Genomic DNA, 26,211 nt, shown 5'->3' on the forward strand with positions numbered 1-26,211 from the left:
TCATCAAAAAAATGGTTGAGAAGTTAGAGGGTTGACATGTTGTGGGGTTGTTAACCAATGTCATAAAACAATATGTGTACTACTGTTTCATGAGAAACTAGTTGTTCTGTAAGCCTTCACCTGAAGTACAATTAAAAAAAAAAATACAATAAGATACCATCTTACCACAAAAACAAAACAAAACAAAAAAAAACTTTGTTATGCCAGTTGACCTAGATGTCCCCTGAAAGCATGGTCCCCAGACCCCCACCCCTGCTACTCTGTCCCTTGACGTGTTTGGTTGTATTCAGGAAATTTCTTACCTTTGGTTGAGTCCAGTTGTGCTGACTTCCTCTGTAGTGTATGCTGTCCTTCCCTTTACCTAAGATAATTCTTGTCTACTTTCTAGTTAGTGAATACCCCCTCGCTCTCTCCCCACCCTCATAACCATCAAAGAATGTTGTCTTCTGTAAACATACATACATGATTTTTAAAATGGATTTAATTCGGTAGCTGGCCTAACATTATGTTTTCAGAGAGTATGTGGTAATGTAAAGAGCAGTGTATTTGACAAGATCCTACATCTCCCTGCTTTTGTTAGTTATGTGTCCTTGGTCCAGTTGCTTACAATTTTCCAATTCCTTACCTGTAGTTGGAGATAATATTATCTGCCGTGGTTACTATGAATGTTAAGTGAGAGTGTATGTATATATAAAACCACTTGCCAATGAGTCGATTCCCACTGATGACAACCTCATGTGTGTCAGAATAGAACTGTGCACTGTAGGATTTTCAGTGACTGATTTTTCAGAATAGATCTCCAGGCCATACTTCTGAGGCATCTCTGGGTAAACTAAAGCTGCCAACCTTTCAGTTAGCAGTCAGGCACATTAACCATTTGTACCATCCAGGCACTCTCTGTATACATGTAGATACACACATATACATTAAAAAAAAAAATTGACATCAAGTTGATTCCAATTCATAACAATCCTATAGAATAGAGCAGAACTGCCCCCATAGGGTTTCCAAGGTTGTAATCTTTATGGAAGCAGACTGCCATATCTTTCTCCCGCAGAGCGGCTGGTGGGTCAAACCACTGACCTTTCAGTTCGCCGCTGAGTATTTAACCACTGCTCCACCACATATACATAGAACCTGGATAGCATTCTCCTCGCATTGCCATTCATTCTGTCTTCTTAAGTTCTCTAAAGGATATTAGTATCTTTTAGATTTATACATATGTAGAGACACAAACATACATATATCTATATCTGTATATCCTTATGTCTTGAAAATGGTCTGTAAATGAAAGGAAGTATAGTCACTCTTTAAAGCACATATGTTAGAATAATATTCTGAGATGCAGCTTAGAAAACTGCTTAAAAATTTAGTTTAGCTACCCCTAATGAGTACAGGGACATGGAAAAGAAAATAAGTCATAAGGAAAAGATTTGTAGTAATGAAGAACTTCAAATGACTCAATTTCTTGAAATTGGTCAAGTATGTGTTTTTACTCTTAAATAGTATAATACTATATTGCTACACCTAGCAAACCCTTCAAATGCCTTTACGTAGGGATTTTGCTGATGTAATTACCTGAAATGCCCTTAAAAGGGACTTCTGCTGATGTAACTGTTACAACAAATGTGGAAACCTAAGAAATGCATGTAAACCACCTGTTTATAAAGACATTAATAGGAATGTATATTTCTCATATATGGATTATTGATGATACATTTTAAAGAAATAGCAACTGTCTGTTGTAACATACTGAAATAAAGACATGTATTTCAGTATTAGAATCTTTCAACAATTTTAGTATGTTAAATTTTATCTGATATACCATAGTTATTACTGTTATTCTCATGGTTTTTAATAGTGTAGTGTAACAATGTAGCATAACAGCGATTGTGAGGAGGGCATGGGACTGGGTAGTGTTTTGTTCTGTTGTACATAAGGTCGCTTTGAGTCGGGACCAACTCAGCAAAACCTAACAACAACAGCCACAGCCTGCAATTTGTAATACATTTCATTACTAATGGCTGATGTTCTGTCCTTTACTTTTAAGAGTTAACTAATAGAACACTAATGAGCTAATACTTATGCTTTTTTAAAACCATGAAGACATAGTGAAAGTAATTAAATTACCGTAATTATAGATTGAAATAGTGAAAGATCTCATTGCAGATTGCTTTATTCATAAAGAAACTTATATCTGTGTTTCTGTTTAAAAAAAATTAATATGCCTATATACAGTTTCTTACCTTTTAAGAAGAAAACATTAAATATTTCCCCTAATGACACTGACTGCAAATTCAGAAATAAATGGGACACAAAAAGATTTCACAAAGGTCAAGAATCCACTAGGGTTGTAACGAGGAACTTTTTGATTATTAGCTTACTTAGTTTTAACAACTTTGCTTAGCTAGTTATCAACACATTGAGTATTAGAAATAGAAGTAAAGAGAGGAGCCTGCTATAATCAAGTATAATAACGAACAGCAGAGATAAATGCCAATGAGGTAAATAATACGAAAACTCAATGAACAAATACTATTCAAAGGAACCATTTGCGTAAGGGTAAATAGATAGGCGTACTTAAGAAATCTTGAGGCTGCTGTATTATTACTACCTAGAACTATATTTTTGACCCTAAGTATCAAGGAAATGTTAAATGTATTTGAAAGTACATAATAAATTGGGAGATATTTCTTATAATGATAGAAATTAAATGTTGTGTTGAAACAATAAACCCTTATTCACTCAGAAAATTACCTATCCAGAATTTCAGTGAAACCTGTGAGAGCTGGAATTCAGTGGGACTGCCTTGTTTCCAGGTCTCAGAAGTTTTCTGCCTTTGACAGACAGGGGGCAGTCTTACCACTTTCTTGTTGCTCCCTATTAGTGGAAAATATTTGAGTTTTCCTTCTCTGACAGGTTTCCTCCTCATAAAAGTTCCAGCTTTGACAAGTTGTTCTGTAGTAATTTCTTAGTGCTATAAGTAGCTGTTATCTTACTGTAAAAATTATCTATACATCATGTTTTGTTTTAAGTTTTGGTTTTTGCCTTTTTCAAAGTTATTTGGCATTTTTTTCTCAGTTCTTTTTGAGGCCAAAAATGTTTCTATAGGTTATCATAGAATTATTAATATTCTATTAGATATTTGGTGTTAATTTTTATTTTGCGTGGTTTCATTGTTGCTCATCCAATGAAATGTCCTATTTTAGATTGCCCATTAATAATATTCCCTAAAGAATTATATAGCTTATCATAAGATACAGTTATATTATCATAGGAGGATAAACTAATACATCTTATATTCAAACAAAATGTTAACTAATTTTCATTATAGTTGACAGTCGGAAATATGTGTATCAAATTATTGGTATATACTCATTATTTTAGAATAGCCTCATTCTGATCTGATTACTAAAATAGGTCTCAGGTATCAAAAAGTTTTTAACTGTTTTCAGACCACAGCAAAAATTATTCCTTTTTTCCTTAACCTTATTCCCTCAGGGAGATCATATTTTCAGAGTTGAACCAATTCTTTTTTCTACCCTGGAAAGAAAAAAAAGAGGTATTTATTATTTCTTGTATCATCTTACCCAGAGCCCTCCTTAAAACCAAAACCAAACCCATTGCCTTTGAGTCAATTCTGACTCATAGCGACGCTAAAGGACAGAGTAGAACTGCTCCGTAGGGTTTCCAAGGAGTGGCTGGTGGATTTGAACTGCTGACGTTTTGGTAAGCAGCTGAGCTCTTCACCACTGCAGCACCAGGGCTCCAAGCCCTCCTTAGGAGTGCCCTTTTAATCCATATAATAATAATTTATAACTTCTTATAGTTTTTAAAAATAATTTCCCAAAACATATATCATTTTCACATACATTGACTTGTGAACCCAGAGGCTTACTGTTTTATAGACATTTTTATAGATGAAAAGGTCTTAGTAATCAATCACTTAAATGTTTCCATTTTAAAGATAAGAATATTTAGACTCAAGAGTGGTTTGATTCTTCAAAAAATACTTGAGTATTTACTGTGTACCCAGAGCCCTGGTGGCGCAGTGGGTTAAGAGCTCAGCTGCTAACCAAAAGGTCAGCAGTTTGAATCCACCAGCCACTCGTTGGAAACCCTATGGGACAGATCTGCTCTGTCCTATAAGGTCGCTATGAGTAGGAATCAACTTGACGGCAACGGGTTTGGTTTTGGGTTTTTTTTTAGGTACTATTGTAGTCTCTAGAGATAGAGCAGTGAACACGACAGACAAGGTGCCTTTCATGCTTTTATTTTCTTTCTGTCTTTGCTCAGCCTGACGATGTCCCTTAATTTTCTTCATAGCACTTATTTCCTTTTAGTATTCTATGTATTTTGGATTTTTTTTTTTTTAAGTAGTGTCTACATGAACTAGAACATGATTTCTTGGAGGGCGGGGTGGTGGGGTTTGGTCAGTGCTGTATCTACAACTTCTAGTATAGTACGTAACATATAGTAGGGACTCAGTAAATGTTTATCAAATAAGTGAATGAAGGAATTGAATAAAAACCAGTAACGTGGTATCCTGGAAGCCAAGTGTTGTGTTTTAAGAAGAGAGTGGTCAACTATGCCTAATGCTGCTGTTGGGTCATACATGAGGACCGAGAATAAATCAGTGGATTTGCCCCCTTGCTGTAATGAGTGGTTTCAGTGATGTGGAGAGACAAAAGCCGTATTGGAATAGATTCAAGAAAAATGGAATGAATGGTGAGGAAGTAGAAAGAGAGTATAGCTCATTTAAGGAATTTTACAATAAGGAGAGACAAGAAAATTGAGCTGTAGCTAGAGGGAAGTGTGAGTTCAAGGGGGCCTTTTAATTTTTTTATTATGAAAATTTCAAACATACATAAAAGTAGAATAGTACAATGAACCCCTTTATACCACTGTTACAAATCAACGATATCAAGATTTTGCCGTGCCTTTTTCATTTACTCCTTTTTTGTTGTGGCAGAAATATTTTGAAGCAAAATCACAGACACTTCATGCATACACCGTTCAGTATGTATATCAAAGAAAAAAGACACTTCCTTACATTATCGGATGTCATAATCACACCTGTTAAAATTAACAGTAATTCTTTGATGCTATCTACTATCCAGTCCTTATCAGATTTCCCCAATTATGTTTTTAAAAGTTATTTGTTGAAATCTGGAGTGAATCATATTCCAATTTGTGTTTGATTGTTATGTCTGTTAAGTCTCTCTTAGTCCAGAGAACAGTCCCTTCTTTATTGAAGAAGCTGGATCAGTTGGCCTATAGACTATCTTAGATGCTGGATTTGTCTCTTTACTTCCTCATGGTATCATTTAATTTATTCCTCTGTTTTCAGTATTATCTGTAAACTAATGTAATGCTAAAGGCTTGATTAGATTTAGGTTCAGCTACTTTTGGATACATACTTCAGAACTGGTGCGGTGTGTTTTATATTGCATCACATCTAGAGGCATGTAATGTTTGATCTTCCAACTTTTAGTGATGCTGGCATTGATCAATGAAGTCAGGTGATGACAGCCTGATGCGTTCATGGAAAATTTTCCATTAACCTTTTATCTAATGGTTTTATCCATTGTTGATCATTGCCTAAGTCAATTATTTCATTAGATTTGCAAAAGGGTAATTTTCTAATTCTGTCATAAAGAGAGGCTCTTTAAAAAAAAATGAAGATACAACAACATGTTTGTCTGCTGATGGGAATGATCCAATAGAAAAGGAAAAATTATGATGTAAGAAATGTCGAATAACTGCGGGAACAATGGACATGGTAGGTAAGAGAAGATGGGATCCAGTGATGGAATGTTGCCTTCAGTAAGAGCAGTAACAGTTTGAGTGACTTGTCCAAGATTACACAGGTAGTATCACAGAGAGAATATATTTATATTAAATACTTATCAAAATTTTACTATGAAATTCATTTAGTAAGTGTATCTATTTTTAAAAAAGTTAGAACTTTAGCGTTTGATATTGCATGTGAAACCAAAACTTCATGTCATTTCACATTTCACTGCCTGTATTTGACATTGACCCTTCTTGTTAGATTTTATAATTTCTCCCTTAAAAGTGCAATTCCAAATTAATGATGTGTTGTGCACCTGGATCTTTACGTTATATAAAATGTAAGCATATACTTTTATGTAACTATTTTCTCTTTTGTTGTGATTCTACTGCAAGGAAAAGTAAATGCTACTCTTAAACAAATGAAATGATAAATAACTGGCAGTTTAGACACTGATGGAGCCTAAAAGCCTTTAAAATGACAAAAAACAGCAACTCTTATTATTTATAGACTCATTTTTGTTACATAGTTTGATCGTGTATCTGACAGTCTTTCCTTTTTGTGACTCCCTCCTAAAAAATTATGGTTTTGTGTTACCTAAGTGAAAAGACCATTAGAGTTCAGTAGAAGAATATGACAGCATCTGTTCTGAGGATTACAGGAATTCCCAGTGGTCATGTACAATCTCCTTTTTTCTTTCTTTCTTCTTTTTTGGTAGTATTTCTAATGCAAGTAGAGTAATTTAATCTTCAAAAATATGTATTGCAGCTGTAAACCTGTGAACTGTGTCCAAGTTGTCTCATACATGCTATGTGAAATTTCGTTTTAAACAATCATATTTCTTTATGGCTCAGTGATTTCCATTTACTATCTGCTAGTCTATACAATATAAAGAGTATTGGAATTACTGTGTTGTCTGACATGATATGTATTATATTAAACTAGAATCTCTTTATTCTCTCAGTGCCATGTCTGATTTCAAAAAAATAAATATCCTGTTTGAGTTTGACTGATTTCCTTCCTTGTCTTGACATCCTCAAAAGAGCACTCTGTAGTTGTCTCCAAATGCAGAAATGTAATCTGATCCAGGTTCTGTGTTGCCTGCTGACTTAAAAGAGAACACTTTGCATTAGCTACATTTATCAGTCACCATCCTATTTTAGTCATTTATTGGGCAATTAATGCAACTGTGTAAAGACTCTCTAGAACATTCCTGTGAACTAGATCATGTTACTCAAGAACCGCAGAGATTCATCAAGATAGATAAGGAGGTAAAAGGCTGATTAAGAGAAACCAGGGAAAAACTAGGCCCTCAAATGCACATTATGTTTTTCAGGTTCTGTCCATCCTTGGAAATGAACGCTATACTTGCTCTCTATTGAAATATTTTGTAAAACTTAGGAAATTTTCTTTTTCATAGACTTGAATTTTTATTGTTTATAACATGAAAATTTAGATTATGCCCATATAATTTTACTCTCTTATTTCTCCTCTTAATTCCTGTAATCTAAATCTTTCTAGAATTAAGAATGATAATCTCTTGTTCTTAGTTTAAGACTCTAAGAAAAAATGATTCATGTGACAGTCTTTAAAGCATTGAAAACTCCCTGTGATTTTTTTAATGTAGTTTCAAGAAGTTTTAAAAACTTAATTCTAGAGTGGCTTGTAATTTTGAAACTGTAGCTCCAAAAGGAAACATTCTAGGTCCTTGAAAGTTTTCACATTAGTTTGAAACCAAGTATTTTATAAATTTTAAAATAGCATTCCTTTGTTTTTTTTGACAACTGTTTAGTAAAGAGATACTTATTTCTGAAAAGTGAGTTATGTGTTGTGTTGGGATGCTGAGAAGAAAATGGCAGTTTAATACCAGGCTGCTGCACTGGGGCTCAGAATAGTCTGAAAATTATTTATTCTTATTATATTAAGTTGTATTTGTGAAGTATAATATAGGTTACAGAACCCGTGTATTAAACCCATCCAATTTCATTTTAGTCATATCTCACATCATATGTCCGTATTTTAGTCACTACATATGAAATACTGTTAATAATATCTTTATTCATGAATTTCAAATTTCGTAAGCTACTTTTAATTTTCTTTTTAACTTTAATAGTCTGTCTGCTTTTTAAAACTATATCAACAATAAATACAACACTGATCCATTTATCCAACAAATTTTTGTGCAGTTACTATGTGCCAGTTACTGTTCTAGGCTTTGAGTATACAACACATCACAAAGCAGAATAATACTCTGCCCTCTTAAAGCTTACATTCTAGTGGAAAAGTAAAATATAAACAAATAGAGAATGTCAGGGAATGATTGTTGCTATGATTAAAGGAAGAACAGGGTAAGTGAATAGAGGGTGGTAGAAATTCAGAAATTTACTTACTGTGTAAACTTTTCAAGATCCGTCTTCTCACAGGTAAAAACACTCTTTTTAGTGTAGATCTTTTGAACCATCCATGTACATGCCTTCATTATTTTTCATATCATACAATATTATAATTAACTGGCTGAGTGACTTTTTCTACCTGAAGAGTGAGCTCTTTAAAAGATGGGTCCATAGATCTGCATTTGTGTTTTACCAGTTTCTAACCCTAAGTCTTTTTTTTTTTAATTATTTTGTTGTTGAGAATATACTCAGCAAAACATACACCAATTCAACAGTTTCTACATGTACAATTAAGTCACATTGATCCCTTTCTTCGAGTTGTGCAACCATTTTCACCCTCCTTTTCTGAATTGTTCCTCCCTCCCCAATTAACATAAACGCACTACCCCCTAAGATTCCTATCTAATCTTCCACGTTGCTGTTGCCACTTGCTGTCATACAGATAGTTCTTAAAAGAGCAAGACAGGCATATTTTAATAGTTAAGCTAAATGGTTGTTTGGTTTTAAGACTTCAGTGGATATTTTGCAATAAAGGTTTAAAGATTATTTCAGGGTGGTAGTTTCAGGGGTTCATCCACGCTCGTGCTCAATAAGCATTTGTTACGTGAATGAATAAGTGAAATGCTAAGTATAAGTACTCCTCAGGATCTCTGGCTCTGTTGGAATCCAAAGGCTTGCTTTGAGACTAAAACAATTAGGAAAGAATGAATAAAAAGAGAGATGTGTGCATTAATTATATTTGTTTCAATTGAATAATTCTAATTAGAGTCCTAAATTTTCCATGTTTTATTGGCATAATTACATCATTGTTCCTTTTCATAGCTTTTTTTTTTTTTTTTAAATACAGAATAGGAAGGCATGTTTTCTGAAAATTAATCTTTTTATCCACAGGTACTACTGAGCGGGTGTGCTTGATCCAGGGAACAGTTGAAGCACTGAATGCAGTTCATGGCTTCATTGCAGAAAAAATTCGAGAAATGCCCCAAAATGTGGCCAAGACAGAACCAGTCAGCATTCTACAACCCCAGACCACCGTTAATCCAGATCGCATCAAACAAGTGAGTGTTTAGTTGGGAAATCAAAGAGAAACATCCACAGCTTAGTATGAATTCTTTATAAAAGAAAACTTAAGAATTTAGTATGTAAAGTTTTTTTCCTAGGTATACCTAAAACATACCAGAGTTGTCATTTAACTATTTAAATACTTTCAAGGTCTTCTCCTAATTGATTTATTAATTGATTGAATTATTCATTTATTAGTGTTAATTAAGGAGCAATTGTGTGACTTTTTAAATTAATTTATAGGGATTTAATTTACTTAAAATTTTATCACTTTCTAAATAAAGTATAAAAATTTAAATGAAATGACATCCTCAAAGTTTCTACTACCCTATTTTAGCGGTATTTGTAGCCTTCAGTATAGTATTATGAATATAAACTCCTGTTTTGTTAATTTAATTGACTTGTTTAACTTTTTTTGTTTATCAACAAATATGTATAAGTAAATCTATGTACCTAGCAAACAGTCTTTTGTTATAAATCAGCTATTATGTTTTGTGTAACTTGTGTAGTATTTGCATATATATCATAAAGGGCCAGTTTTTAATGTATGGGATTTTCTGTAACAAAAAGTTTTGCTTGACAAAAACCGGTGTGAATTTTTAAGATTGAGTAATGGCTGACATGATGTAGAGGAAAATGAGATTATTTAATGTGAAGTAAGTTGGATTCTTACCCATAAACTCTTAAATTATCAAATTCTTTGACACTTTATATTCGTAATTATTGTTTCTGCCTTTGCCCTATTACAATTAGTCTCCTAATTTGTGACCATTACCAAGTCTGTGCCTACAAAAGAAATGTGTTTTTCATTAATTCCCAGACTATTTAATTTACAAAATTTGTTTATTGTAACAAATTTGAACTGTAGCTTAAAGTCTTATTAATTTCATGTTTCTGAATTGAAAACAAATTTTTAAACTTAACAGTGTTATGAACCTATTATAGTTTTACCAATATATAGATAAACATGAATGCTGACTAATGAAATGTAAATACAGAAATTAATAATTAGGAAATATAGTTTCAAATTTTAGGCTAATATTCTCTTTTAATTACTCTTTTAAAAAATCCTTCCATGTTTATACCATGAGTATGTAGCTGTTTTTCCATATAAAATTATTCCTCTCATACCCTTTGTCAGTGTCAAAATTATTCGATTTATATACCCCCATAAGTTTTAAAGAAAGTATCCCTTAATTTATACATGATAGAATATAAATATTTTAAAGTACTTAATATTAGTAGATTTTTTTGTTCTTCACAGCCATTTATAGTTTGAAATGTTTATTTTATCTATGCTAGGTATGATATGAATGATACAAAATATCATACAACGAATAGTTTAAAACTGAGACTTTGAAAGCGATACCACGACTTGGTTCAGATTCTAAAACTAGGAGTTTAGTTAGAGACTTCTAGGTTAAAATCACCTGAACTTAGAGAATCAGCAGTGATGTATAGGGTCCATTAACTCTGCCATAATCCAGCCTATTACTTCTCCCTTTTCTTTTTTAACTTCCTTGAGAAAGTTTGAATATTTAGGGATATAGGTGAATGTCTTGATTTAAAAAAAAAAAAAAATGTAGTTTGAGTAGTATGATATCACTGCCAATATGTTTAAGACAATGACATAAACGAATTTTTATTATTTTTATAATAAGAAATAACTAGTAAAATTAAATAATAGCACATGAATCATTGCTAAAGTTCCAGTTTTCTCTATGGCAATATGAGATTTATAGGCTACCATATATCCAGTGCTAGTGTAGATTTATGCAGACTGGAATTTAAAACGTTTTATTTGATTTATTTTTATTTGCCTTGTTTAGATAATGTTATTTAAGACCATGATAAGTGTTAAAAAAAAAAAAAAAACAGTGCTGAATTCACTGTTATGTGTTTGTATTCATTCATAAACCTCATAGAACTTCATGGGATTAAAACCAAATTATTGTTGGTTATTTAATATTTTCATGTAGTCAGTAATGTATATGAAATAGAGTACCTTCAAATGAATTTATCAAAAAAGTACACAAAGACTAACAGGGAAATATATAACACTTAAGCATACTTTCTTTGTAATTATAGAAACTGACAAAATCACTTAAAATCTGGAGAAGAGGCCAACGGTTCTAAGATACTATAGATAAACTTTTGTTTTTTTTTTTTTGTTCTCTAAGATTGGTATTCTCTAACTTTCTAGGAATCCTACCTTACCAGTGTAGTAGTTTTTTTTTTTGCTGAATCCTTCTCTAAATAATAGGTCAAGTATATAAATTTAAAATACAGGGATTTTATTTCTGAAGAAATAATGGTGATCATTCAGTATAAAACAATTATGTCTGAAGTAAACTGTTTTACTATTCAATAGATGAAAAGCAGGTCATATGATGCTTATGTAATGTTTTAGATTTTCATACATAGGATAATGAGATTTAGTTAAATGTTAATTTTTCCATAACTCATGACATAACATTACATATTTGCTTTCAACTTCAGTTGTGAAGTTATTTTAAAACTAATTTCTTTAAAATCTTTCATTAGCAGTATTCTTCTAGGTAAGGTTGTTCAAAGAATAAAATTAGAGTTTTAAAAATGCTGGAGTCAAGAAAAAGTAACTTCTGCATAGATATGGATTCATGTTGAAAATTAAATTATGTATTTTATTGTTTCAGTTATTACATTTGTCCCTTGCTTTTTATGATCAATATTTTAAAGTTTTGCTTGTTTAAAAAAAGTATAATTTATGCATAATTTGGACTTAAAATAGGAAGTCAAATTTAGTTCTAAACAAATAAGACTTGCCTTGAAAGTTGTAATTTTACAACAATGGACTTTTAATAAAACATTGCATTCTGAATTGTGTTATCTAGGTAAAGTTGGTAACTGAGTAAATTGTATGAACCAAACTATCATACCCAAATGAAACCTACTCTTACTGATGAATGGGTTCTTAAACAAGTATAGTTTATTAAATAAAAATAGTTCATACTGATCTCACAAGTCTTTCAAAATAGTGAAATAGTGAAATCTAGCACGACCATCTTCAATTATCAGATGTTGTGAACTATTCACTTGGTAGTTCCCAAGCATATTTTTAAGAAAAGCTACGTTAGGAAAGAGGTGGCTAAAGGCATTTTAAAAATCCTCATGTATTTAAAAAAAAAAAAAAAAAAGTTTAAGATACAAAAAAAATATCATTTAATGCAAAGAATTTTGCTTTAGTCATGAAAAATTGTCATAATAGCCAATTGCACTTGTTAATTTGTTCATTCATTCGTTTATTCAATCATGAATTTGTTAAATGCTGTCTTAGAGAATTGCTTGGAGTGAACACAAAATTATAACCCTTGTCCTCTAAGACTAGTTTGTGAGAGAGCCTACATGCTTAAAATAATTTATAAAAGTATAAAACTGTATTTATATACCAAAACAACAGTATAAACAAGGTACTATAGGAGTTAAAAGTAGTGTGAAAGAAATATAGATTAAAGTAGCAAAAACTTGAACTGGACCTTGAAGGTTGAATAGGAATTGCCTAATTAGAAGAGAAGAAAGCAAAAAGCTTATTTCAGGCAGGTGAAACAATGTGGACTTGGGGATAAGGATATATTTGTTCAACAGTGAGGAGACTATTTTGGCAGAAGTGGAACATTCCTGGTAGAGGTTAGAGGAAATTAAAGTAGATGGGTAGGGTGGGGCCAGATAATAGAGAGCCTTGGATGTCTGGCTGAGTGAGGCAGATCGTATAGACTATAGTCCATAATATTTGCCAAAAGTGCCCTTTTAATTTCTCTGGATGATTGTGAAAGGGAAGAAGAAAAAAAAAAGGAGAGGGCGTGCCTCTGCATTTTTTTGCTTCTGTACAAAATGTACACAGACAATTAGGGTGCTTTTAGGCTCTGTTGTTGGTACAAAAAGAGGAGAACTATGGCAATTAGCTTAGTGATCTACTACGTAGACCTTTAGATTTTAGGGTTCCATAATAACCAACCTGCTTAAGATCATTTTGGTAGGCCAATATTTGCCAAAGCTTCTTCTATGTAATACTTACTAATTCAAGGGGATGTTAATCTTTGTCAGGCAGGGAAAAAAAAGGTTTTATGATCAAGAATGAAGGTAGCAGTAATAATAATAATAGTGCTTGTAGGAGTAATAGTACTAGTAGTAGAGTAAAAGTAAAGATAATAGCAGTAGAATAAGAGGCAGTTTAATGAAAATTAGGCATAGTGTTTGTGTGTGTGTGTATGCATGTATATATGTGTATGTGTATGTTAGTGTGTCAGAGAGAGAGAGAGAGACTGCCCACTCATTCTGTGTTGGTTATTGTACTAATCACTTTACATGTATTGTCACATTTTATCTTCATGAAAACCCTATGAGGAAGGTACAGATTCCATGTTATACTTGTGGAAGCTGATGCTTAGAGAAATTGAGCAATTTATCCACATTAATGTGACTGGTAATTGATCTTAAAACTAGGTTATATGGCCTACAAGTTTGCGGGATGCTAGTAAAACAAAATTCAGTGGATTTCTTTTTTCAGTGACTTTTCAGAGCCTTGAATAAGCCAAGAGGGAAGTCTTATTTGAAATAGAATGTCTGGTGTGAATGTGAAATTAAGAGACTAGGTAGTATTTTAAGAACAAGATGATGAACACCTCATCTCTTTTGGTGATGAAAATTGAGAAACATGCATGAATTAAAAGGTATTTTAAAGTAAAATCTATAAGGCTTTTAGACTAATTTGCTCTGGTTCCAAAATGGAGAGGAAAGAATTGAAAATGACTATGGTTTTGAGCCTAGCAGAATAGTAAAACCTATAACTAGGGAATTTTATTCACCGTTTGGGATAGGTATTTTGTTTGTTTCAGACAAGTTGAATAAGTTTTAAGTAGTATTTTTTTTCCTTAAAACATAGGTAAGAATCTAAAACTGAAAATAAAGACCCTGATTACAGTATAGATGATAATTTTACGTATCTGCAGAGTCGAAGAGCAAAAAAGAAGCAAACAAAAGAGACAGAGGAGCAGTTTGTTATCCGAAACAGTAAGTCAGAGGCATTGTAGTATAGTGGTTAAGTGCATAGGATCTGGAGCAGTATTAGAGGGTTCAAATCCTGGCTCCTTAACTTATCAGCTTGTTATTTTGAACAAGTTATGTAATTTACTTCTCTGTTCTTTAATTCCTTTACTTATAGCATGGGATAATAATAGTAATCTATTTCATAGGGCTATTGTATTAACTGAGTAGAGCTACACCTACTACATATTAAATGCTCTTTAGTAATCATAAAAATAAAAGGGAAATCAATATTACAGCCTGCAAGAAAATAACAGGAGAAAGGACAAGGGAGAATACTAAAAAGGATCAAATACTACAGAGTAAATAAGAATAAATAACTTCTAAAAAAAACAGGAAATCATTGAAGATTTTAAAAGTTAGTTTCAGTCATATTGGGAAAAAAAATTATCTTTCCTAGTAATAAAAAGCCTAATTAGGTAAAAAGAAAAAAATGGTGACAGCGTGAAAACTGCTTCTTGGAAATCGTGCACATATGAGGGAGCAAAAATACACATTAGGTAAGAAAGGCCCAGAGAGGCTAACATAGCCCTTGAGGGTGTGGCTTATAATAAAAAATAAGAAAGAGCTTGAAAAAGCAGAGTAATTGTAGATGGCAAATATAGACGATATTACTGAGAGAACAAGATGATGTAGGAGTGATGGAAAGATAAAATTTAGGGTGTTGAGGTTCTAGCCTATGAAGAAATAAGCCTCTGAGTAGGAGATCACAATTTTGTCTATTGAAAAGAAAGAGAACGTGGAGGGTAAAAGTGGTTTAGAAAACTGAGTAAGATGAGATGAAGTGAATTGCAGTGGATAAGGAAGCTTATTTTGAAAAATCATGATTTTATTGAAGTAATAAAGACTGTCAGTTTAAAGGAAGATAAAATACGAGGTAGAATGGTTAAACAGAAGGGTAAAGATGTGGAAAAGCAATTATGGGAAAATAAGCTATGGAATAAGAAAGACCTGTTGGAATTGGACAATATGAATTTATATGGGGGCCAAGTCATCCCAGGTAGAAGGGAAGGATAGTTATCACGAATGGAAAACTAGAGGTGACAATTATACATTTAACTATTGTATCCATTATTTTTTTTAGAGCTGTTTACAGGCTTATTTAGGTTCAGGAGAGTGATTACTTGAGTAATGTCACTCAGCTAGTAATAGATTCAGAATTACAATTGAGATTTATTGTACTTTGCTGTTTTCACTATACCTATAAATATCAGAGGTTCTTGACAGTCTATTATTGTAGACCTACTTGCAAGCAAGCTGTATTTTTTTATAAAGTTTATTTATAGTAATATTCTCTGGTCCACCAAAACTGTCACTTGTTAACAAGAATTCATCTTATAATTTGTAATCACTTTTTAGTTCTTATTACTAAAAGTCTAGTTATATCTACATTTAACTAAATGCATATTGCTAAATTGTTGCATTTTAAAAGATTATTTTATATTCCAAAGAAGCTACTATTTTAAAATTATTTAAGTGAATGTCATAGTGAATCTGTAATACTTCAGGTAGATTTTACCCTGATGTAAATAGTGAATATAGTGATGTAAATAATGAACTTGGATTTTAGCCTATGTTGGGAGAAATAGCCCTGGATTTATTTTATTTCACATCTGTTTAGTTGACAGCAATCAGTTTTATTTAGTCAGCAACCTCATTATTAATTCTAAGATTAGTACAGAACAGATTTTTAAATATATGTTAACTACTTCCAGGAATACTTTGCAATAACAATTGTAACAAGAGGTAGAAAAATAAAACCATTACTGTTTAATTCATAGGACATATGGTAGTATGAGGTCATTAGCATATATCCCAGAATAATATTTGCATGGAAAAGAAAATATTCGGGGCAATTTTTAATGACTGAAAATGAAAGTACCTCCGGAGAAATGATCTTGGAATTTATTACAAAGAACAAAAATAAAGAATTCAAAACATTTTTTCCTTCTTATATGAGGTATTATTTCTGACTGTAACCTTTCTTTTTGGGGGGCACAATTTAACAAAAATCATGGTATGGCTCAGCATTAAGTCTAGTTTACCTCAAAGTATCTTAGGTTTTTACTTAAGAATCAGAAATCACTTCAGGGGTGGACTTAAAACATGATCTGATGTTAGAATCAATCTTATTTTGTTACTGGTGGGCTGTGAATTTATTATTCTTTCTTTTACTCTTAACTGCTTCATTCTATTTAAATTAGAAGAAATTTTGAAATCTCAGATGCAAAAGTATGGCTTTGTTAAATAATTTCATCTACTTTTCCTGATGCTGCTGAACCTTTAAACTTATGCGTTTGCTCATAGCTGAGTAATTTTGATTGATACTTATATAAATAGACAACACCATGTCCATTTATATTTGTGTGTATACTAGAAAAACCTACCCCATTTCACCTATTAAGAAACATCATCTATTAAGGATACTACTTAAGCATTACTGTTTGGCTGAGTGAAAACGATTTGATCCTTTTTTAAAGAGAAAAAAAATATCTTACACTTTAAGGTTACTCTGTCAGACATGAGAAGTTTTTTAACATATCTTAGTGAATTTTCAACAAATATATTATGGTTTCAAGTATATTATGGTCTCATACAACATTTTATATATATAGTTGTATATGTGCTTAGAAATGAAGTAAACAGTAAATATGATTCCTAGTATATTTGTGCTTATTTTCAACACAGGTTGAACATGCTAAAATATATTATACCCTTCATCTATATTAAAAATTTTAGTGTTTCACATAAATGGTAAAAATATTATGGTAATTTTCAGATGCTGTTAGTAACATGCTTATTAATATGAAGTTAATGTTTACATTTTCAGACGGGCTCTAAATTTATTAAAAATTTATATTTTAGAAGATAATGTGATAATAAGAACTCAAAACTGCAAATTTAATTGCTTTTAAGTATGGATCCCTAAATTCATGTGGAATCAACTTGTTGGTGATGTTCAACGTATTAAGTAGGTGGATACTTTTATGCCAAAGTAAACTTCATTTCACCACTTCTTCAGATCCCAGACTGTATTCATTGATAGGAAGATGACTCTTTCAGTTTTACTCATTGAATTTCTTGAATTTTTGTTTTGACATCTCTTTCCCTGAAGAAAACAAGAGGGAAAAGAAAAGAGACTACTGTTCATGAATATGGTCAGGATATCTTTAATACTCATGTGAATTTTTATCAGTCACCATCATGATTTCAAGTCATGAATTTATTTTTACATGCTTATGCATGCATATTTACATGCATTAGTTACTTAATTGATCTTAAATTCCATTAAATTTGAATGAATAGGAGAAAAATTTGTTCATAGGATTTTGTTCTCGTTATATTACATTTTATTTCATTTTGTTTTATTTAAATAATCAGTTTAAGGCTTATAAAGGTTGATTTGCTCCTGAACTGCTTTGTTCCCAGACATTGCCATCTTCCCCAACTACCACCAAGTCCTCTCCATCTGATCCCATGACCACCTCCAGAGCTAATCAGGTACAGTATCATCCTATCATCTACACCATACTTTTCACGGGTGATTGCCTGCAAACTGGAGAAAAAGATAATGGTGGGTTAAGGATTTATTCGTTCATTCACATATGTACACCATGATCAGATTCCAAATAACTTAAGGAGGAAATATAAATTATTCCTAAAAATTTATTTGCATTTTTAACTTTAAATAACAAAGTATATTCAGATGGTAGACTACTAGTATTTTGGGTTTTCCCTTAGACATATGACTACTTTGTGAGTTAGTGTTTTTATTTCCCTTGTTGTATCTTCCTAGGATTCTTGGGACATAAGTTAAGGCTATCTATCATATATGTAAAAAAAAAATGCATGTTTATGACTTATTGAGCAAAGGTATATCTTTAAAAGTGAATGCAGTTTTTTTCACTTGAGACATATCTTACTATGTAACATTTTAAATTATTGATTAAAAATATTTCTAGCATTCCAAAAGTAATTGAAATTGGTATTTGTGATAATTTCACTCGGAAGATGATATTATCGTAGAATTTAATTGTAGCATTTTTTTATGCCAGCTTGGCAAACTTGGCAATTAAAACTATATTTTATTAGTTTTATGATGATTGTATTGCAGCCAAGTATTTGTAGGTCATTCTTCCAAAATATAGTCTGCTATTTTGGAACATTTAAGGAGATTATCTGAAATATTTTATGTAATTCAGAGCCATACTGTACCTTAACAAATGTTGAATAATATATTTATTAAAATTATTAAACACATTTTTATTTTGTCTGAGTTTAACTTCATTTAGGTGGGAAATGTTATTTTATTTAGTATTTCCACTTTTTTACCACTACAGAGGCTTCTCGGATTATTTAAATATTAAGCAAAAACTTTTCTTTTTACTACATTGAACTATATTTGCTAAATAATTATATGTGATTTTTGCATATAATCTAATCTAAGGTTATCAGAATTATTTTGCTCACTTATTGATCCTAATATTTTTGCGACCTCAGGAAAAAACTTCAATATAATAACTGAAAGCAAAACTAACACTTATGATGTTATTTTATACTAGGAATTGATTTTCATTTTATGTAATACCATTTCCTTGAAACAGAAGTACTTTATAATGTTCACATTTTAGCCCCAACAAATTGTTTAATGAAGTACAAGTATCTAGTGATGAAACCCAGCACTTCTCTTTGAAGGAAATGGTACTACACAAACTGAGAATCAAGGTTCTATTATGTGTTCATGAAGTTAAAAAGTAAATAGTAGATATTTTCACTCTACATACACAAACTGTATCTCTCGTTTGAACTTCATTTACATGGTATAGAGAAAACAGTTGGGAAAACAACTGATTTTATGTATTTTAAAGTTTCTCTTGTACCTCATAATTGTTTCCTTTTCAAACAAAACAAGAGCAGCAACAGTAAAAACAAAGCTAATGATCTTTCTCAAAGTAAAAAGTGAAAAACCCTGGGCTTAGTAAGAAAAAACTTCTGAATAATTTTGTCTTTGAAGTTAGACTTGTGTTTTCTTTGTTTATTTTATACGAATGCATGAATTTTACAAGGCGATTTCTTAAAAAGTCTAATTACACATTTTTAAGTTTACTTATACTATCATTGTACCCCCCGATATGTTACTACACTCACCTCTGCCAAATCTAATATTTTGTGAATTTGAAATAATAACTCTTTTGTAGTTTTATATTTTATCCACTGTACTAAGTAACTCACTTATATTTGTTAAGTGTATTTTATTTATAATCTGTTTTCTTCTGCTCTTGTACAAGCAAGTATAATATCTCCTGATAACATGAAGCACAATTTAAGAGAAGAACAAAACTCTTAATTTATCGAAGGAGTTGTAATTGTCATCAGTCTTTAATGTTATTAGTAATTTGTTATTGTTTTATTCCTGGTAGTATTTCCAAATAGATTTTTTTCATGTGGTATGGCAGAAGGTAATTTGGTCTTTGTTGTTCATTCAAACTTTAGATTGCACAGCTCACAGTTGTTTCCTGTGGATAGTCCTAATTAATTCAGCTTCACTCTATTGACATGTCTCTGTAAGTGTAACCAAGATAGGAAAATGGGTTCGATTCTAAGTGCTATATAAATGGTTAAGTATTATTTATTTTTTTCTGAAGTATCTTTCAAGTGATTGTGAAAGAGAAAGTTTATTCTTTAAGATAAATAATATAAGAAACAGCTTGTTAAAATTAGATTTTATGTTTAAAGAAATATTCTAATATTAGTTATGTTTCTTTTTCAACTTAAAATATTTCTATAATAAAAGTCTCTATGCTCTTTCAAATTGTTTCAACTACTTTACAATTATTTTCTTCTCTTCCAAGAGTACTAAGTTACTTGTCTAATTAATAAATCAAATTTGATTGCTGTTATTTCCCTATTTAGAAAGAAGAGTTAGAAGGTCTCATATATATTTTGCATATCCCTTTTTTTTGCATAGATTGCATATTGCATGGTGCTAGTTTGGTATTTTTAACACATGGAGTTTTAAATATGCAGCAAATAATAAGATATAGTGAACAGAATTAGATTCTTTAAAGCAATGTGTTTATACTTTCAAAAAGACAAGAACAGAATCAGTTGAGTTCAGTCAGTTCAAAGTTATTGATACTAAATTACTCAATTACTTCATTAATATTCAACACAATATTTTAATCAGTCACTGCTGCTAAAAATAAGTTCCAGCCTTAACTTTAGTTTGTTGGTTGTTAGCTCTCTCAGGATTCTTCTCAAATTTCAAGGAGAAAAAAAGAATGATTTCAGAATTATGTGTTTTATAGAAATTTTTTAATTTACTAATAAATCTAAAATTATATAATAGGCATTTTTTAAAAATGTATAAAACAAATGAAAATAGATAACTGATACATAGCATCCTTGCTGTGGTTGCAGAAAAACAACTAAAACTGAATGATTCCTTAATTCTGTCAAACAATTCTAAGCCTGTTCACTTTCTTACTCTCTAGATGACTATTTTACACGTTCTCCTCTCTTTTCAACCCCTTTATTAGCTTTCTATTGTATAACAAATTATGACAAACTTAGTGGCTTTTAACAGTGCACATTTATTATCTCTGTGGGTCAGAAATCCAGGAACAGCTTAACTGGGTCTTCTGCATGTAGTCTCACAAGGCAGCAGTTAGGTGTTGGCCAGGTTTCATTCTGATCTAGAGGTTCAACTTGAGAAGAATCCACGTCAGGTTGTTCACAATATTTAGTTCTTTGCAGCTGTATGTCTGAGGGTGCTGACTTCTTACTGGCTGTTAACTAGAGGCTGCTCTCATGTTCATAGACCACCCACAGTTCCCTGCCGGGTGGCCTTCTCCATAGGCAGTTTACAGCCTGGCTGTTTGCTTCTTCAAATCCAGCAGGAGAATCTCTCTCCAGTGTGTGTTAGCAAGATGGAGTCTTATATTTGAACCTAACCGAAGGAGTAATATCACATTCCCTCTGCCATATAACAAAATCATAAGAGTGGCATTCCATTACTTTTGCCATATTCTGTTGGTTAGAAGCAAGGCACTTGCCTTGCTCAAAGGGAAGGGATTATACAGGGCATAACATCAGGGGGCCATCTTAGAGTTCTCCCTACCTCAACTCCTCAATATCTTTATTTCCTCCTGACTCTTAATAAAGATAATTACTTGTTTACAGTGATGATTTTACTTCCGGATTCATTGAGAAAATTGAAGCAATTAAAGATAACTTCAACAAGCTCACACCAAACATATACTCATTGACCAGCATCTGTACCCATAAACTTTCCATCCTTCTGTCTGAATCTGATAATTTTAGTTGTATGTGAAACTGCATTCTTTTTTCCTTCAGCAATTCTATCTTCTCTCTCCTTTACCTATCAAGTGTTTGCTCTTTACCATATCATTCCCATCAGCATACAAATGTCTGTTATTTCTCCTATCTTAAGAAAAAAAAAAAAATCTTCTTTTAATCCTACTTCCCTCACCAGCTAATGCCCCATTTCTTATACCTCTTTATAGCAAAACTCATGAAAGTAATGTTTCTACTCTCTGTTTTCCAATTTCTGTCTTCCCATTCTTTCTTAAATACACTCTAGTCTGGGTTTTGCTTACAGTGCCACCAAAACTCTGTTGGTCAAGGACATCAGAGATGACCACATTGCTAATTCCAGTGGTCTATTCTAAATTTGCATGTTATTTTACCTATGAACAATAATTGTCACAGTTTATCATTGCCATCTCCTTGGTGTACTTTCTTTCATTTCCTTCCAGAGCATCCCACACTTTTGGTTTTCATCTTGCCTTGTGCCTTGTTGCCTCTTCTCAAAATCATTTGCTAGTTCTTTCTCTCATCTGCATCCTCATAATGTTGGAATACTCCAGGGCTCCGTACTTGAGTGTTCTTCTGTGTCTATGCTTAACTCGTTTTCCTCATCCAGTACCTTAGCTGATATGCTGATATTTGCAAAATTTATATCAACAGTGAGAGGCACATTTAATATGAACCAGTAAATCCTTAGGATCCCTCACTTGTGCTGGCTTATTCCAAAGCCCTGTATTTAATTTTAATAATTATAGTTTTGAATTCTATTTCCCAAAGATGCCCCTAAAATAGTATAAACTTCAGACTCCACATAACTTTGTCCACCCCTATCTCCAGTCCAGATCTCACGATGAAACTCCAGACTCCTATATTCAACTCCCTACCTGGCATTTCCACTTGCATACCTAATTGACATATCAATTTCAACAACTCCAATAACTACCCCATATCTGCTCCACCTGTAGTCTTTACCTTCTCAGTTGAAGGCAACTCCATACATCCAGTTGCTCAGACCAGAAATCTTGCATTCATCCGCGTCTCATCCCTTTCTTTCATACCCTGCCTCCTCACTCACTCTGCCCCAGCAACATTGGCTTTCTGGCTGCTCGTTGCACACATTAGACCTGCTCCCATCTCCACATTTTGCTCATGCTTCTTTCCTTGTGTGATATTCCTTTATATCAGATATCTACTTGGCTAACACCTTCATAAGCCTTCAAGTCTTTGTTAAAAGTTCACCTACTCAATAAGGGAATATTTAATATCATAGAACATCAATCTGTTAAATTTAAATGTAAATTGATTGCATTTCTCATCATAATCCCAATTTTTTTCTAGTTGTGTGGGATAGAGAAACAGCAAAATTATTTTAGTATTTTTAGAAAAAATAACTGCCTTAGGATTATCATGAGAGGATTAATAAATGAATTACCAAGGAAATGATAATATTTCTGTAGGAAAAGCTGTTCCACCCAGTATTAAAATTTACTATAAAGCTATCATAATAAAAACAGTGTGCTGTTAATACAAACATATATAAGTGGTCAGTGGAAAGGAATAGAGATCTCAGAAATAGATCCAGTACAAATGGGAATTTAATGTTTGAGACACTGTGGAGTGCATTCTACTCTGAAACACATGGGGTTATCATGAGTTGGAATCAACTCCACGGCAACTGTTTTTCTTTGTTGTTTTAATGTTAATTTAGGGATTAAGAGAACTATGGTTTTGAGCCATAGTTCCTGGCTTCAAATAAAATATTTTCCATTTCCTGATTTGGTGATTTGTGACAATAGCCTTAAACTTGACATTCTTTAGTTTTCTGATCTTAAAATGTGAATAAATAATTCATTTAAGAATCATGACATCTTGTCATGATTCTTAAATGAATTAGTGCATGAGAACCATTTAAGATACTGCTCGGTCCAGAGTAATATTTAAGTGTCATTGTTATTCATTTAAAAAGGATGTTTTACTTAATGGTGCTAGTATACTTGACTATCCACCTGAAAGAAAATAAATTTAGACTTCCATCTCATACAATATACAAAAATAAATCCTAACAAATTCAAGATTGAAAACCATAAGACTATTTGATGAAATCGTAGGAGGATATTTGTGTGAAATCAAATTGAGGATGATATAAAGGAATAGATTGATAGATCTGAATATGTAAATATTTACTATTTTGGTATAGTAGAACACACCATTAATGATGGAAAAAGTATGTTAAACACATATGATATACAGTAAATGAGATTTCTGCTATTCAAAGACCTCTTAGATTAATACATTAAAAACATAGAACAATGAGTAAAGATTTTGAAAAGACATTTTACAGAAGAGGAAGTGGAAATGTCCAATAAACATAAAAGCATGTTTAACCTCACTGGACATCAGGGAAATATGAATCATCACTGTAAAATTATACCTTTTTATTTACCAGATAAGCAAAATTTTATGTGTGTATATGATACACATAACATATATAGGCAAGATTTAGTGCATACATATGGGTGGGAGATGTGTGTTATGTTTATAAATCAAAAATGCTGACAAGTGTATAGGAAAAAAGCATTGTTGATATAAAAAATGCTACAAAGTTATAGTTTTTGAAAATCTATCTTATAAAGTATAATGTACCACTCCATAGAAATACAGATACAAGGCAGTATATTGCAGCATTATTTACAGTGGCAAAAATTGGGAAATAGCCTGATCTCTAATAGGAGAATGGTTGAATAAATTATGATATTGCTGAATATTATGTAATGAGGCTATTCAGAACAATGAGTTAGATTCACATAAGCTGGCCTGTTGTTGTATGCTGTCGAGTGTATTCTGACTCATGGTGACACTATAGGACAGAGTAGAACCGCCCCATAGGGTTTCCTAGGCTGAAATCTTTATGGGAGCAGATTGCCAGGTCTTTTCTCCCAGGGAGCCACGCTGTGGGTTCGAACTGACAACCTTTTGGTTAGCAACCAAGCACTTTACCATTGTGCACCAGGGCTCCTTATAAATTGGCCTAGTGTTCATAATACATTAAGTAATGGAAAATAAAAATTAAGCTAAGAAACATGGCTGTTTTTAGTAGTCAGAAAGCCCCTTGTGTTCATGCATCATTAGGATGATGACAAGGAATATGAAAATTATTAACTTTTCCTTCTGTACTTCTACTTTCTTTTTAAAAAGTTAATTAAAAGAATACAAAACAAGAGAAGTGGAAATTTCCCAGAGAGGAAGATTTTAGCTGTCTTTGACTTTATCTGTGTGTTTGCAGTACCTGACTCTTGATTTCCTAATTGTGGGATGCTTCATTGGAGAATTTCAAGAAGAGTTACTAGAGAGAGGCTTCAGTCTTGGAGAAGATACTTATGAACTGACAAAGGAAGTGACAATAGGAAACATCTGGAAAGATTAAAATGTTTTAAAGTTATGCCGATTTAAATAATAGTGTAATATTTGTAATGTTTTTCTTCATTCTTTATTAGTAATTAGTATATTGTATATTAGTGCTCTCAATCCTAGCTTCACATCACAATCAGCTATGGAGATTTTTATTTAATAGGTATAGAAGGAGGTTAGGCATCTATGCAAGAGTTAGGGAAACGTTCCTCGAAACCTCTTGAAATGGTAGGGAAGCACTGTTTATTATTCTGTCCTTTTAGAGATTTATTAAAAACTGTAATAATTGCTTTCTTAAGCATACTATATAACACTGCTTTTTTCAAACTTTTATTTCATCAAGACTTTTTAAAAACAACATACTGAATGCTATTTAAAGAACGTTAAATCAGCTTAACAGCAGCTAACAAAAACAAAAAAAAAATTAAACACATTTGATTTGTACAAAATTTTAAAAATTGATTGTTTTAGCATTGAGAATAGTAAAGGTTTATTAATTAATAAAATTTAAATCTGTGATGGGTTATTATACAAAGGGAAATTGTCCTTTCAGATAGCAATAAAAGACTTTAGGTGCCCTGGAGTCGGTTCCAACTCATAGCGACCCTACGTACAAAGAATGAAACACTGCCCTGTCCTGCGCCATCCTCGCGATTGTTGTTATGCTTGAGCCCATTGTTGTAGCCACTGTGTCAATCCATCTTGTTGATGATCTTCCTCTTTTTCAGTGACCCTCTACCTTACCAAGCATGATGTCCTTCTCCAGGGACAGGTCCCCCCGATAACATGTCCAAAGTATGTGAGATGAAGTCTCACCATCCTTGCTTCTAGGCGCTTTCTGGCTATACTTCTTCCAAGACAGATTTGTTTATTCTTCTGGTGGTCCATGGTATATTCAATATTATCCGCCAACACCAGAATTCAAAGATAGTTACAGATTCTCTTAATTTGGAGATCTTTATATACAAATTATATTAGTATTTTTTAAGTTGCTTACCAGTATTCCTACAAAAATGATGGAAATAGGTTAAATTAGTGCATCCTAACCATATTCACAAGGAGCCCTGGTGGCACAATAGTTAAGAGCTAGTCTGCTAACCAAAACGTCAGCAGTTCGAACCCACCAGCTTCTCCACAGGGAAA

General features: G+C 32.2%; 1 protein-coding gene across 1 annotated transcript in view; it reads left to right on the top strand.

Annotated features, from left to right (window-relative positions):
• Positions 1 to 26,211, top strand: part of NOVA1 (NOVA alternative splicing regulator 1) — a 169,587-nt gene that overhangs the window by 128,906 nt on the left and 14,470 nt on the right. The window contains exons 3-4 of the mRNA XM_004376540.2: positions 9,079 to 9,245; positions 17,761 to 17,832. Of these exons, the coding sequence (XP_004376597.1) occupies positions 9,079 to 9,245; positions 17,761 to 17,832 (239 nt within the window). The remainder of the gene's footprint in view (positions 1 to 9,078; positions 9,246 to 17,760; positions 17,833 to 26,211) is intronic.

This window comes from Trichechus manatus, unplaced genomic scaffold (assembly GCF_000243295.1).
Source record: "Trichechus manatus latirostris isolate Lorelei unplaced genomic scaffold, TriManLat1.0 scaffold00043, whole genome shotgun sequence".
In the NCBI taxonomy this organism is placed as follows: domain Eukaryota; kingdom Metazoa; phylum Chordata; class Mammalia; order Sirenia; family Trichechidae; genus Trichechus; species Trichechus manatus.